General features: G+C 43.9%; 1 protein-coding gene across 18 annotated transcripts in view; it reads right to left on the reverse strand.

Annotated features, from left to right (window-relative positions):
• Positions 1 to 14,746, reverse strand: part of SOX5 (SRY-box transcription factor 5) — a 769,299-nt gene that overhangs the window by 314,523 nt on the left and 440,030 nt on the right. For 13 of the 18 annotated variants that reach the window (XM_083700226.1, XM_083700235.1, XM_083700231.1 and 10 more), the window contains one exon: positions 13,058 to 13,289. In XM_083700226.1, the coding sequence (XP_083556352.1) occupies positions 13,058 to 13,288 (231 nt within the window). In that variant the 5' untranslated portion in view covers position 13,289. The remainder of the gene's footprint in view (positions 1 to 13,057; positions 13,290 to 14,746) is intronic. The other 5 variants (XM_083700221.1, XM_083700227.1, XM_083700220.1 and 2 more) reach the window with 1 other exon arrangement.

Raw genomic sequence — 14,746 nt, forward strand, 5'->3', positions numbered from 1 at the left:
GATAGTTATACGGAAGGTAAATACAGCCCCTGGTCATGTAAGGTGCTGCACTAGGGGGTGACCACCCTCCTGTTCCCACCTTCCTGCTGGGCTGAAAAAAAGAACACAGCCAAGCACAATGAGCTCCCCGTTCATCTCAATGGCAGGAACACCGTTGCATGGACATCCTTTGGCAAGTGGAGAGCTGCCTTCTCCATCAAAATTAACAGGAAAGCCCCATTCCTGCAGGGTCTGCATAAACACATGCATTTTGGACTGAAATCCAGCCTTTTCTAGATACGCAAACTTTGAAACAAGGTAGGAAACAGCAACTATGTCTCTCCTGCTTCTAAACACACGTAAAATGATGGTACTTTGAACTGCCTCAAGTCTATCCATTGGACTGGCCATTATATTTAGCAATTGGGGTGAAACTTAGATGAGATGGTGGAGATCTGGAATTGGAACATCAATTTCTTTAATTTTTTCTAAAAAGGGGGGGAATTGGATTGGGGCAGTGGCCCTGGAGGGAAGGATTTTTTTCACCCTCCTCCCCACTATAGTTTTCCCAGTATAAATAATCCCTGAAACAGCAATTTGCTCTGTTGGGGGAAACAGATAGATAGAAAGATAGAGAGATAGATGATAGATGATAGATGATAGATGATAGATGATAGATAGATAGATAGATAGATAGATGATAGATAGATAGATAGATGATAGATATAGATAGATGATAGATGATAGATAGATAGATAGATAGATAGATAGATAGATAGATGATAGATGATAGATAGATAGATAGATGATAGATAGATATAGATATAAATAGATAGGTATAGATAGATTCCAACACTACTGTTGCCAACTGATTGGTGTTTATGAGTCAGAGCAAATAATATAATAAAGGCAAAAATAAAATCATACATATATGAAGAACCAGTGCTATATATATTCTTTTCTCTCCCCCCCCCCCCTTCTTCTTGTTAGGCAGGGCACATCATCTCCATAAAAATTGACCAAACAAAAGCTTAATATCCTGCTCCGGCACAGTTATTAATTAAACAAAGGCCCAATTAGCACCTACTTCTTTTCACCTCAGTGTTAAAAGCATCCACTTCGCCCTCTCTTGTTTGTCTTCATCCTCTTCCCTCCCCATGGAAAGCTAAAACCCTACCCCCAAAAACCTTCAGGCCACACGGGGAAGAAAGGAAACGAAGAAGGCAGAAACACACACACAGAGAGAGAGAGAGAGAGAGAGAGAGACTCCTAAATACTATCTTTCCTCTAGGCAGCAATTTCCACAGATGAAGAGGTCACCACTGTTTAACAGTGTGCCCGCCACGTTAATTTAGTATGACAAGATAAAGCAGTAATCTCTGCTCGGAGAGGCTGTAAACCGCCTGCTATCCAGGGACATGCTCGAGTCGATTTGTACTGTATATCACTTTATACAATTGCCGTGACAAAGCCCCCAGAGTTCTCTCATGTAAATCTCTCCCGCTCTCTCCCTCTCAACTTCACTGCCAGTCAGACAGAAGCGGATCGGCGTTATAAGCTATGCAAACTTAGTGTCTTATGCATGCCAACGGGCTCCCAATCCCTCCTCCCGCCCCCAGCTCTCCCTGCCTCCCTCCCTCCCTCCCTCTCTCTCACACCCCTCCAGAGAAGATGTTTAGGACTTTGATAATCCATTGATCCCACTTCCATATCGGCTTGTATTTTTCAATCTGTCATGTTAAGTTGTCAGAAGGGGCGATTATACCGATGTTTCATGTTTCGAGATTTGCGTTCCCGGGAACGATAGTTTTCAAAAGCCTTTCTTGCGAGGGTTCTGCGGAAAGATTATCCCTAAGAAAGCTGATGCAAATATTATTACTGGCATAAACCTGGTAATAAAAACCGTAAAGTGTTTTAGGTAAAGACATTTTAGAGATATTCCGGGGTTATAAACATAAGAGTTTAAAGCTGGATAGAATTCTCTCTGTGTGTGTCTGTCTGTGTGTGTGTTTTAAACCTGTCAGCTGTTTAGTCTTTTCAGCATGAAGAAGGAACAAAAAAAAAAAATGTAGAAGAGAGAAAATGTTTCTGTCTCTCTCTCTCTCTATATATAATATATAATTGCAGAAGAATATGCACCAAGCATCAATAAAGAAAGGTTACATTTCCAGCAAGGCAGCAAAACTCTTTGTTGCATAAAGAGGGCAGTGAGTAAACATGTTTACTCAAAAGTAAGTCTCACTAAGCTCAATGGGGCACATAGGATTGCAACCATAGCAATCATAGTGTGCTTAAGGACACAATGCATCTTAAGTGTGGAATTACTATTCAAAGAATGAAGGTGAATGTTGAAAGGACCAGGGTAGACAAAAGAAAGGACTTATTCACACAACACAGCCAAACTGGGATTCGCTCCCGCAAGACACCAACTTGCATGGCTTTTAAAGAGGATTAGATAAATTCATGGAGGGTAAGGCTATCTATGGCTACCTACTCCAGTGACTATGTTGTGGGCAGTATGCTTCTTAATTCCAGCTGCTGGAAGCCACAGGAGGGGAGAGTGTGGCTGTACTCAGTTCCTCCTTGCAGAGGTCCTATAGGCATCTCTGTGGCCATTGTGAGAACAAGATGCTGGACTAGATGGGCCAGGGGCCTAATACAGCAGGGTCTTCTGACATTCTTAATAAACTGCTGTTTTGTTAGTTCATTCATTAGGTAAGTTCACATTTAGATGTGAACAGAACAAAACTATCCCTATCTCCAGTACATGTTACAAAGAAGAAATGTGGTTCTTGGCTAGGGATAGAGGAGGGATTTTATTCGGTCAACATTTAAACCTGTACCTACCTAATCTGCACTTTCCAAACCAATACAAGAACAGGAACACAGCCACCTTCGAAATTCGCAACTCTCCAAATTTTGCAATGTATATACAAATGCATCTATCTACCAGGCCAGCGAGTGCATAGAAATGACTACATTACTGAAAATGACATACAAAACTGCATTGTATTAGGGTAAAGGGATTTGCAAAAAATATGTCTGTTAGGCAAAATTGCATACCAAAAAGTCTATGTTAAGAGAAATTTGCACTAATGTGCATTTGAATTCCCATTAGAAATTGTATACGTAAAAAGAAATTAAGTTGGAAACGGAGGCAGAAATATGGAGAACTGAATTTAAGTTTGGGAAAATGAGAAATGGAGAGAATCTGAAACTGAGAGATTTACCCATCCTTATTCTTGACGTAGAGCTGTCACTTTCAATGACAGTCCTAAAATTCTCTCAAACATGAAAAGCCGCCTTATGCCAAGTCAGATTCCTTATCCATCTAGACCAGGGCTGCCTACTCTGGCCGGCAGCTGCTCTGCAGAGTCCCGGGCAGGGAAATATCTTCCCCATCATCTGATGCTTACAACTGGAGATGACAGGGATTGGATATAGGAACCTGTGATTTCACAGAATGTGCAGTTTCAACCTCAGTAAAATACAGTAAAAGGTAAAGGTGAAGGTACCCCTGCACGAAGGCCAATCGTGACCGACTCTAGGGTTGCGTGCTCATCTCGCTCAAAAGGCCGGGAGCTGGCGCTGTCCGAAGACACTTCTGGGTCACGTGGCCAGTGTGACGAAGCTGTGTCTGGTGAGCCAGCACCAGCGCCGCACATGGAACGCCGTTACCTTCCCGCTATAAAGTGGTCCCTATTTTTCTACTTGCACTTAGGGGTGCTTTCGAACTGCTAGATTGAAAGGAGCTGGGACCGAACGATGGGAGCTCACCCCACCGTGGGGATTCGAACCACCGACTTTATGATCAGCAAGTCCTAGGCACTGAGGTTTTACCCACAGCGCCACCCGCGTCCCTTAAAATACAGTACAGCAGGTCAATGTTGTTATTCCCCATATTGCAAATGAGGGCACACAGAGAGTAACCCGAGGAGATATGAAACAAGGACATCACAGATGCATCCATCGTTTTTCCCCCATGGAAGGGCCACACGAGAACTTTTGCAGTCAGAAGTCAGCTCTCAGTGCAGCAGGTGAAAGTTAGGATACGATGCAGTGCATTTGTTCTTCATCTCAACCTCTTATTTACATCTCTTCAAATCCTTAGCGGATGGCTGAGGATAAAACGCACACACCGCAACCTACTGAAAGGTAAACAATTGAAACGACACGCACTGGGCCAGCGCTAGATTTGCACACAGACAGGCTGCACGTTTGGATTAAACACAGATCAGGAAGTAAGCTGGAATTAAAGCAAGAGTGCTGACGGAGTGATTTAAGTATGACAGCTTCATTTAGAGTCCAACTCTTTCTGCCTGGATATCTATATGTACACGGACATGAAGGCATATGGGATACTGACAAAGACATATCTGATGTTGGAGCCTGTGCTACAAAACCTGCCAGCTTGCTTCCCAATGAATGTTGTTTTATATTTGGGGAGGCATGGGAACCTAGGGAGCTGCCTTAGTTTGGACAGGGGACATTCCTACTCCTACCAGAAGATGCTGGGAACAGAAACTGGGACCATCTATGTGCAAAATTGACACTGTACCATTAGATCCAGCTTTGAGGGCCTTCTGATGAGTCCCTCGCTGCAAGAAGTGAGGTTAGAGGAAACCAGGCAGAGGGCCTTCTCGATAGTGGCGCCCTCCCTGTGGAACGCTCTCTCACTGGATGTCAAGGAGATAAGTAATTAGAAGACACCTGAAGACAGCCTTGTATAGGGAAGCTTTTAAATACCTGTTGTTTTGTTTTGTTTTGTTTTGTTTCTGTATATGTATATGCTGGAAGCCACCCAGAGTGGCTGGGGCGACCCAGTCAGATGGGCGGGGTAATTATAATAATATCATTAAGCTAGGGCCAAATCACGAAACCCTCAAGGGATATTGAAAGAAACCAACAAAACGATTAAAGAGGAAGTGATTGATTTAAAGGCACAGGAGCCCTGAAAATAATGGACAGCTCTTTTCTTCACAGTGATGGACATACAACTGCATTTCATCATCGGAGGTGGGGAGGAGTTCAGCCCCAAACCTGGCTGGATTACTCAGGAAATGGTGGGACGCAAAAAGCTAGCAACAATGGAGGAGAAGGTTGTCAATGGCTGCTTGCCATGATGGCAGCAGTGGAAAGTGTTCTTCTGCTTGAATCCTGCTTCCTGGTTCCCCACAGGTTCAGCCACTGTTGGCTTGATGGACTTGATCCAACAGGCTCTGGTGTTCTTAAGTTCTTAGCAAAGCACCCTGGACGTTCTATAAAAAGTGTGCGGACGAAGGATGGCCATTGCAAGGGAACAGGTCTAATGTGGAAGTGCCTCTAAGCAACTTCATCATCCCAAGAATTCCGATGTACCTGGATTGTAGATCTGGATGTCCCCACCCTTTTTGCGTGCAATGCGCCATCCTTATATTTCAAAAGGTGTTATTAATAATTAAGAGGATTATGATGTTGGATAATCAAAAGGATATCATGTCGCCGAAGCAAAAGAAACAATTACCGGATGCAAAGCTTTTTTAAAAAAATTGGCCCTTGTTCCAAATCATCAGCAAGCGTTCGCTGTGACTTGCGCCTCTATCCTATCTGCAGCTTGCAAACAGATAATCCTGTTTCCAGAGCTCTCCCCCCGCTTCTCCTTCTCCCCATAGGGCTGGTTTGAGTTTTTCAAAGCGCCGGGAAGGGACGCTGTAGAAAACACCCTCCCTCCCACATATAATGATAGCATTGTTTGGGGATCTGTGGCAAAGTCATCCCCAGTTAATTTAGACACAAACTCGAGTCAATTGCTTTATCTTGTGATGTGAGTTTCACAGGGTTCCTGGAGGTTGCTGGCCTTACTTAACACGAGGGGATGCCTCAGTGTCTCACATGTAAGCTGAGCTTTATTGGCAACTGGGAACACAGCGCCAAACGTCCGCAGCTCTGTTGATGCGGGAGGAGTTTTTTTTGGGGGGGGAGAGAGAAAAGAGTTCCAAAGGTCTTGTCATTAGCGTTGGAAAGCAGTGGCCAATTTAGTGTCTAAAACACTGCGATGGCAACATAAGTGCTGGCGAACGGGGTGCATCTGTGTGTGCAGAACCGGCATGTAGAAAACATGCCAAGACTTTCAAATCTCTCTCTATTTATAATTCCAGGTTGGGGGGGAATAAACCTTGATATGTGAGCTTGCAATCGCACGTGCTAGTTTCTAAAGGGGACCCTGGGAAGGCAGATAAGCCCATAAGGAATTTCCTAGTGGGCCTGGTCAGTATCACGTGGGCTTGCTGAAGAAGGTCACAGCACTACTACTTTAACAATGAAAGACTACAAATCAAGGTCCCGCCCCAGCGGCCAAATCCTGCAGAATGTGATCTGGAACTTAAGGTGCGTTGTCAGTATTGGGGGAGGAGCACAGCCCCTTTCAGGGATATTCCAGGCCCCTCCCTGAACGTTCATCTTCCATCTATTTTTTCTTACATGGGTTTCCATAACTTTTATTATAAAACAGAAAAGTGAAAGTGCTGGATGCAATTGCTCACTAAGAAGTGATACAATCCCATATGGTGGTAAGAGAAGACCCCATATCCCCTCACAGAGCTACAGTTCCCAGAGTTCCCTGGGAAAAGGGATTGATTGTTGAACCACTCTGAGAATCGTAGCTCTGGGAGGACAACAGGAAGTCTTCTAACACCTACCACTATCCTTAACAAACTACTTCCCATGGGGAAACCATGGCTTGTTTGCGTGTTACACTGGACACAGGAACAAGCTGTCTCTACTCACATTTGTGTGACTTGTTTATTTGTACAGCTCTGCTACCGTGTACACAGATTGTACACTCATCCATGGTTACATGTGAATAGGGGTGTTTGCCCATTTCATTCAACAACCTCACAGAGTTGTTGTTGGGGGTTAAACCTCGAGCTCCTTGTACAAAAATGGGACCTAAATGTAATCAATAAAACTAAATAAAAACAATTTCAATTATTTTTGCCACCTGCTTCGCTGGACATTTGGAATATGGGATTCTTCTCAAAATTTTAGGAGCACTATTATTTATGTGGTGTTTGTTGGTGCCCTTGACAAATAAATACAAAAGCTTCACAATATGCTTACGACCTCTTCTCTTTTTGTTATATTGCTGTATTTTTTATTTTACTTCTGGGGATTTTTGTTGCTGTTCTAAACCTTTCCTTATCTGAAAAATCAACAAAAAAATACTTTAAAAAGTAGCTGAACTCCATAAACCAGTGAGTATGCATGCTTTCACACAAACATTTGCACATGTGTAAAGACAGCTTATATAAATGTGTTCAGTGCAACATGTAAACAAGCCTTATAAGCGTATAGCTCAACTATCTGTGTGCACTGATACACAGACTGTACGCTTGTTCTATGCAATGTATGAAGACACCTAACAAGGGCAGTCAAGTACATGAAATGGGGTTGAGGGAACACCCAATATGATATAATGACATAGGGAAATGTACACTACAGAGGAGGAGTGAGAACCATAGCTGTCAACTTTTCCCTTTTTCTAAGGGAAATTCCCTTCTTCTGAATAGGATTCCTTGAAAGAAAAGGGAAAAGTTGACAGCTATGGTGAGAACTTGACAAAGGGCTTCCATTTTCAGTGACCACTTGGCCTTCACCATAATATCCAGATTCACCTATCAACAAATTGTCTCAGCAGCCTCCTCTCTCTTCTGTGAAGAGGGCCAGAGCAGTCTTTCTCTCTTGGCTCTGTGGCCCATTCAAAATATTTATTTTGAACGGACTATCTGAATACTCTGGTGGCCTTCAAGGCACAGGTTTCCACCTCGTTGGGTTTGTACACAATGTTTCAGCTGCCCTGAGTGAACCGGGCGTTTGCTCGTATTGACACAAGAGGCTCAAGCACAAATATTTTCTGGTATGAAGTCATTCAATTGTTCCCCCCGCTTAGGTGTGTGCCTGTATGACTGGAAACAATGGGAAACCTACGGTTCCCAGCACATTTATAAAACAATGTGTTTGCTTTTCAGGTGATTATTTTCTGCTTAACTGATTCCAAATGACTCTCTTAAAAAGACGCCAGGGCTTCGCACTGAGTTGCTCCTAAACAAGAGGTTGCCAACCAGCCCCACCCTGGCTCACCAATGCAGTCACCCCCCCCACCCAGCCCGTGGACTCTGAACTTCTCAGTCACCCCTAATATGACACCACAGGGTAGCCTAAGGCAACTACATTGTCTTAAGTTCACTGTCATTTGTGTGCCCTGCCCCCTGCTTTTTATTTTGCTATTTAAAAAATGTCAGCACCAAAGGCCAATGTAAACGACTTGCATCATAATAATCACCTGCCTTTGTTTTCATTTTTAATTGCAAACTCGCAACTGCGAACTCACAAATGCGCCCAAAGGTCATTTAGTCCAACCCCCAAGCATGCAGGGATCTCAACTAAAGCATCCATGACATATGGCCACTCAACCTTTGCTTAAAAACCTCCAAGGAAGGAAAAGGCCTTGGGAGACGCCCAGTGATGTAGATTGTTGACTCCAGTCCTGATCTCCACTCCGAGTTTTCCTCTCTCAGCTTAACCCACCTCACAGGGTTGTCACATGGATAAAATGAGGAAAGGGGGGATATAAATGCAATAAACCGATGTACGGGAAGCCTTGCCTAAAACTGAAATGCTAGCTCTGAAGGTGTATTACATTATTTCTGCTGCTGCCACTGCTTGATGCAACATGGACTGCTTTGTTTATTCCACCCCGGGGGTTATTTTGTAAGACAATGTGCGTGTATACACTGAAAGGCAGAAATATCAAACGTCAGTTTGCAAGCCTGGAAATTATATGTATGGAAACAGCTTTCAAGTGCTACTTTGGTGATGACATTTAGTGCAACAGTGTTTTCAACAATATAATTCCATCATAAGATAAATATCAATTTAGCATGAAAAAAAGACATTGAAGGAAGACAATTGCAAACTTTCATCGCCATTATTTGCTTCATTTTAACTGAACTGGCCTTGTTCGGGGAAGCTGGCCCGCCTCTTACGGAAACAACAGCGTGGAGTTTAAACTGCGAAATTGTGCGTGTATTGTGTGTCTGCAGAAGTGCATAATTACGCTACGTACTAACTATGCCTTATTGCCATGCTGCACATATGGCATCTAAGCAAGCTCTATCTGAATCTTTGCAAATCTATTCGCCATGCGATTTGAGCGGAGCACATTCCACATCGTTCAAAAGTAATTACACTTTTGTCTCCAGTGTAGGAGACGGCTTTCCCCCAAACAATGAAATTTCTCATTATTGGAGCTGGCACAATAACTACACTGGTGTTCACAACACTCTGCATTGTCCCATCACAATTAAAAGGGGGGAACCTATCCGAAGCTAGATGTACAAAAGGTACGCTTGCAAAACTACATTCCTCCTCCAGAACTGTTCTCTATTTCTTTTTTTATTAAAAAAAAAGCAAAGCTCTGTGGAGCACGCAGATTACTAATAGAACAGAGAGGAGGCTGACACACTGAACTGAGAACCAGGACATCACCATTGCCACCAACAGCACACAGACCCATTGGGATCTTTCCGCTGCCATTTGCTTGCAAAACAGGTTTCATCCCTCTCTTAGCATTATCTGCAATATGGGGATAAAAACCCCAGACCTCCCTTACAAGGCTGTGGTAAGGAATGTGGGGAGAGAGAGGAGACTTCTTAAAATCCAGATTCATGGCACTCCTCCGAGGAGCTCAAGGTGGTATACATGGAGCTCCCTCTGCACATTTTATCTCCGCAATAACCCTACGAGGCAGGATAGGCTGGGAAAAGACACGTAGAATGGCTAGCTGGATGGGTCTTCTAGTGCAGAGCTTTGTGGTTCACAGGAAATTTGAACCTCAGCCTCCCAAACCCTAGTCTGACATTGTAACCACTGTGGAACCATTCAGGCAGTTTACCAGCCATTAATACTATTTTAGAGGGTTGGGCTAGATGACCCTTGGGTACCTTCCCACTCTACAATTCTATGATTCTATCCCATACAAATGAGTAATTTGAGGATTGAACAGAGAGGAGTCACCAGAAAGGGAGGAAAGCGCGCGCACACACACACACACACACACACACCACTTTGACAAGTTGTTTCCATCTAGTCCCCCTATCTTTGCTTCCTTCTTTCAAAAAAGCTTAACCGAAGCTTATTTTTTTATGACTGTAAGTTGTTTTAAACTGCTTTTCATATTGTGTTTTAATGTTGTAACCCACCCTGAGAACTTAGGGTGAAGAGTGGGCAATAAATAAATCTAAATCCCACTTTACCCTTTCTGTACTCCCCACATCCACACTTTTTTCTTCTTCTGGTGTTACCACTGCTGTGTGTGTGTGTGTGTGTGTGTGTGTGTGTGTGTGTTTTCCAGGAACAGTCACCGACATGTATCTTGACTCTCAAAATGTAAGCTAGTAATGTACATACAGTGGGACCTCGGTTTAAGTACTTAATTCGTTCCAGAGGTCCGTTCTTAACCTGAAACTGTTCTTAACCTGAAGGACCACTTTAGCTAATGGGGCCTCCCGTTGCTACCATGCCTCCGCTGCACGATTTCTGTTCTCATCCTGAAGCAAAGTTCTTAACCTGAGGTACTATTTCTGGGTTAGCGGAGTGTGTAACCTGAAGCGTATGTAACCCGAGGTACCACTGTACAAGGATATTGCATCTAGGTTTTCTCTTTCGTTCTCTTTGCTTCTGTGTGTCCTTCCTCATTCTAAGATACACACACACACACAGGCTCTCTTCCTCACGCACCCATAAAATTATCAACCCTCCATGTTTGCTCTGAAGTGGCAAGCAGCAGGATTTAACTCTTTGCTTTAGATGCAGAAAACAGGGGTGGCAGGGAAAGGAGGAGGCCACATACTGAAAAAATGATGAACTTTCTCCCTCACGTGACAAATTTATTTTGAAAAATAAAATAAGCAACAGAGTTTTCTGCTTTTTGAAAAGCTAAAGAAAGATGGCACATCAGCGACCCTGCATGAGTTTGGGAAGGCTTGAAAAAGAATAGATGAAAGGGGATTAATACCAGGGGCTATGCATAACCCCCTGGTCCAATTCAGTGCCCAATACCATGCTTTGGCATAGCCCTGATCCAACCTGGAATGATCCAGGACTGCTTCAACCAGGATCTAGGTCTGAAACTGAATTGGAGGCCTTGCACTGCATTAATTAAGGTTTCGCTGATGTTCTTAGCTATGGCTTTATGGACCTTTTGTTGAACTTATCCTTATATATTGCACTCTGCCTTGCTGTATTTTTTTTATGAAAGTGTGGATTATAAATTTGAAAAAACAGATGAAATAAAATAGAATAAAACCCTGATTGAACATGGTGCCTATAGCCTAAATGTCAATGGATGGAACCAATGGATTCAACTTACAAGAAAGGAGATTACGACTAAACACTAGGAAGAACTTCCTGACACCCCCCAGGATGTTGTGATGGCCACCGACCTGGGTGGCTTTAGAAGAGGAGTAGTCAAACTCATGGAGCATTAGCAGAATGGCTATGTTCTGCCTCGGCTGTCAGGCAGTATTACTGAATACCAGTTGCTGCTAATCGCAAGTGGGGAGAGTGTTGGTGTACTCAAGTCCTGCTTTCAGGCTTCCCATCGATATCTGGTTGACTACTCTTGAGAATCTGCAGTCCAGCATGGAAAGACGTCTGCCCCCATAAGAAACTGCTGTACACCAAATCAGATCATTTGCCCATCTATCTCACTATTGTTGACACTGACTAGAGGCAGATGTCCGTGGTTTCAGGCAGGGTTCTCTCCCAGATCTACCTAGAGATGTCACAGACTAAACCAGGGAACATTCCACATGCAAGGTTGACCAAGCCATGGTCAATCTGGGCACTGCTTCTTTGAAGCTAGAAGAGGAACCGGCAACAGAATGTTAGCCTGTTCAGGATTCCAGCCAGCCAGCCATGCCCTTTCACAGGATACTCCGTTCCAGTTCCCTTCCCTACTCCATTTCCCTCCTCCTTGCCCAACAGCCAGCCAACCAGCACTGCTTGCTGAATGACTGTTCTGTCCTTACTGAGATTTTTGTCCCACCTCCCTATAAGGCTGTCACCCTGAAAATCATGTGAAGTTCTGAAAGCTATGAGGTTCCTCTGGAAGACCACTGGAAACTCCCCACTTTTGTGTGGATGCTGACATTTTGGCTACATCACGATCCACATTCGGACAATGAGCTTGCTATGAGAAGTGCAAGAATCAGCAGCACTTCTACATGCTTGCAGAGAAATCTCATGCTAATGCGCAAATTGTGTCCATATCTGGGTGCTCCCAGATGCCTCTGGTCAGTGTGCTCCGGATTCACACATCACATCTATTTTGGCAAAGCATTCCAACCTCAAGATTCCAGCATTGCAGAGGGTTGGACTAGATGACTCTCAGGGTCCCTTCCAACTCTGCGATTCTGTGATTCTATGTGGATTGTGAACCTCTTTGTGCCTCCTGTAATTCCCCCTCATCCCTGCGAAGTTACCCTCCAACCACTCCTGTCCCACAAAATACCCTCCCTAAATCCACAGATCCCCTATGAAGTCGGTGTAGCTCTCTTATTTCTACCCTACTAGGAAATCTGAAGATGTAGGAAGGAGAATGTGTGGGACAGCCAGGAGGAGAATGACACATGCAGGAGGGAGAATGAAAGGGGTTCACAATGCACATTAAGCCGAGCTATGGGTGGCTCCTTCATTCCGCAACACCACTGGGGAGAAGGGAGGTGATTTCTTTTTCACTATATCATTTGACTGATCTGAGGATTTCAAGAACTGCTTCCCAACTTGCTGAGGCCCTCAGCAGAGAGCTGGAGGCTAGAGAGAGGTGGTGTTTTTGGTCCTTGATGAAACAACGCTCTGTTGGAAGAAGGGGGCGCCAGGAAGAAAAGTGGTCCGGCTAGGTCAAAGTTTTCCCATTATTGTGATGTGTTCCGTACATGTGATGGCAAAGCCGCGCACCGTACAAAAGGAGAGGTCTTTAGATGCCAAGCTATTGTGGAGGCAAAAGCGAAAGCACAATAGGAGCCTGGAGGAGACCTACCATTGTGTTTTGCTGAGAGGTGGGAGTTCTGTGGCCGCAAGGCTCCTGCGTCAGCAGAGAAACCGGCTGAAATTCCTCAGAATGAGGCTTGTTGGGATAACTCACATGCAAAGGAAGGTGAAAGGCTTGGAGCCCGTCACTCTCCTCTTCTTCCACTTTCTGTCTGCCTGTCACCATGGCTACCTCTCCATCTGTTTCCCCATACGGAGAGGCTGGTCGCTTGGAAGACATCCTACAAGGAACAAAAGAGGGGGAAATAATGAAACCTCCACATAAATCCTTAATGCCGTCATTGTGTGGTGAGGGGCCATTGTAACAGAAATGCCTTTTTTGTGCTGGCGGAGAGCAGGAAACCATCCAAATACCACTGCAAAGCACACACAATCGGGAACAACGGCCAAGCAGGTAGCAGCAGAATAGCGCCTGTTTGTTGTGAGAATAATACGCTAATATAGCACTCTCTTGTATGCTGGGTTCTTAAACACAGTCACAAGGGGAGGGGGAAATTACCTAAGAGCACAACATAATGAAATGCAATTCCACTTTATTTTATTTTTATATAGTCAGAGGGGGACTTGATTCTCTCTCTCTTAAAAAAACACCACATTTTGGAAGAGTTTGCAAACGGCAGAACATCTGTCCAGTGTACATGGCTGTTGACTTGCTCTTCTCACACTCACACTCACACACACACACACCATATTTTCTGTATTGAAGGGGGGAAACCATAATGTTGTGAAGCTCAAACTTTTGTGCTGCTGAAAGTTAGCAATTGTGTTAGCGGCCATTGTGTGCATCTGTATTTGCGTGTTTAAGCCACCAACTGGAACAGTAAAGGCTGGTCCACACATGGATAAGAGTAGAATCAAGTGAGAGTAAGATCAAGTGATGACTTGCTTGTGAGTATCTGCAAGTCATCATTCAGTGTCAACTTTTAATGCATGAGTCTGAGATGCCCAAAGCGTTGAGTGATCAAATGGACATCACCCTATTCAAACGCATGTACAAAGCCCTGTACAACTTGGGACCGGGATCCCTTAAAAAAAAACACACCTCAGCCCTTATATACCCAATTGATCACTGTGTTGCACATGAGAGGGCTTCCTGCAGATACCATCCTATCTAGAGGTCTGTTCTGCAGGATGTTGAAATAAAGTTTTTTGTGTTTCTGTTTCCTGCTTGGCAGGGGGTTGGACTCGATGGCCCTTGTGGTCTTTTCCAACTCTATGATTCTATGATTCTGTGTGGTGGCCCCTAATAATTTCGAATACAGATCAGATGAACACCATTTCTACTGAGTTATCAGCATCTGTTGGATACTTTCTTCTTTCAATAAGCCTTCTAAGTGGAGAATTTTTAAAAAAACAGATGGCATGTTTTTGGATTTCAAATTGTTTTTATATATGCAGTTCTTTGAATTGCTCTTATGTGTATAATGGGGTTTTTTGTTTTAAAAAAATGCAGGTTGTTTTGACTGCTTTTATATATGCACTTGTTTTGTATATGGTATATTAAATAAATAAATATGGTGATGATGTCAGCTTGATCAAGGGTGCTGCTTGTGTCAGTGCAAAGCTGAAACACCACTAACCAATTCGGTAAGAGTGCTGTGGCTCAGGACCCTCGGTCCAAAGGGACCATAGGTGACAAGGTATGTTAAAATGGTTGGTTATATGGATTCTGGCTAAG

This window comes from Podarcis gaigeae (assembly GCF_964106915.1).
Source record: "Podarcis gaigeae genome assembly, chromosome: 10".
Lineage (NCBI taxonomy): Eukaryota > Metazoa > Chordata > Lepidosauria > Squamata > Lacertidae > Podarcis > Podarcis gaigeae.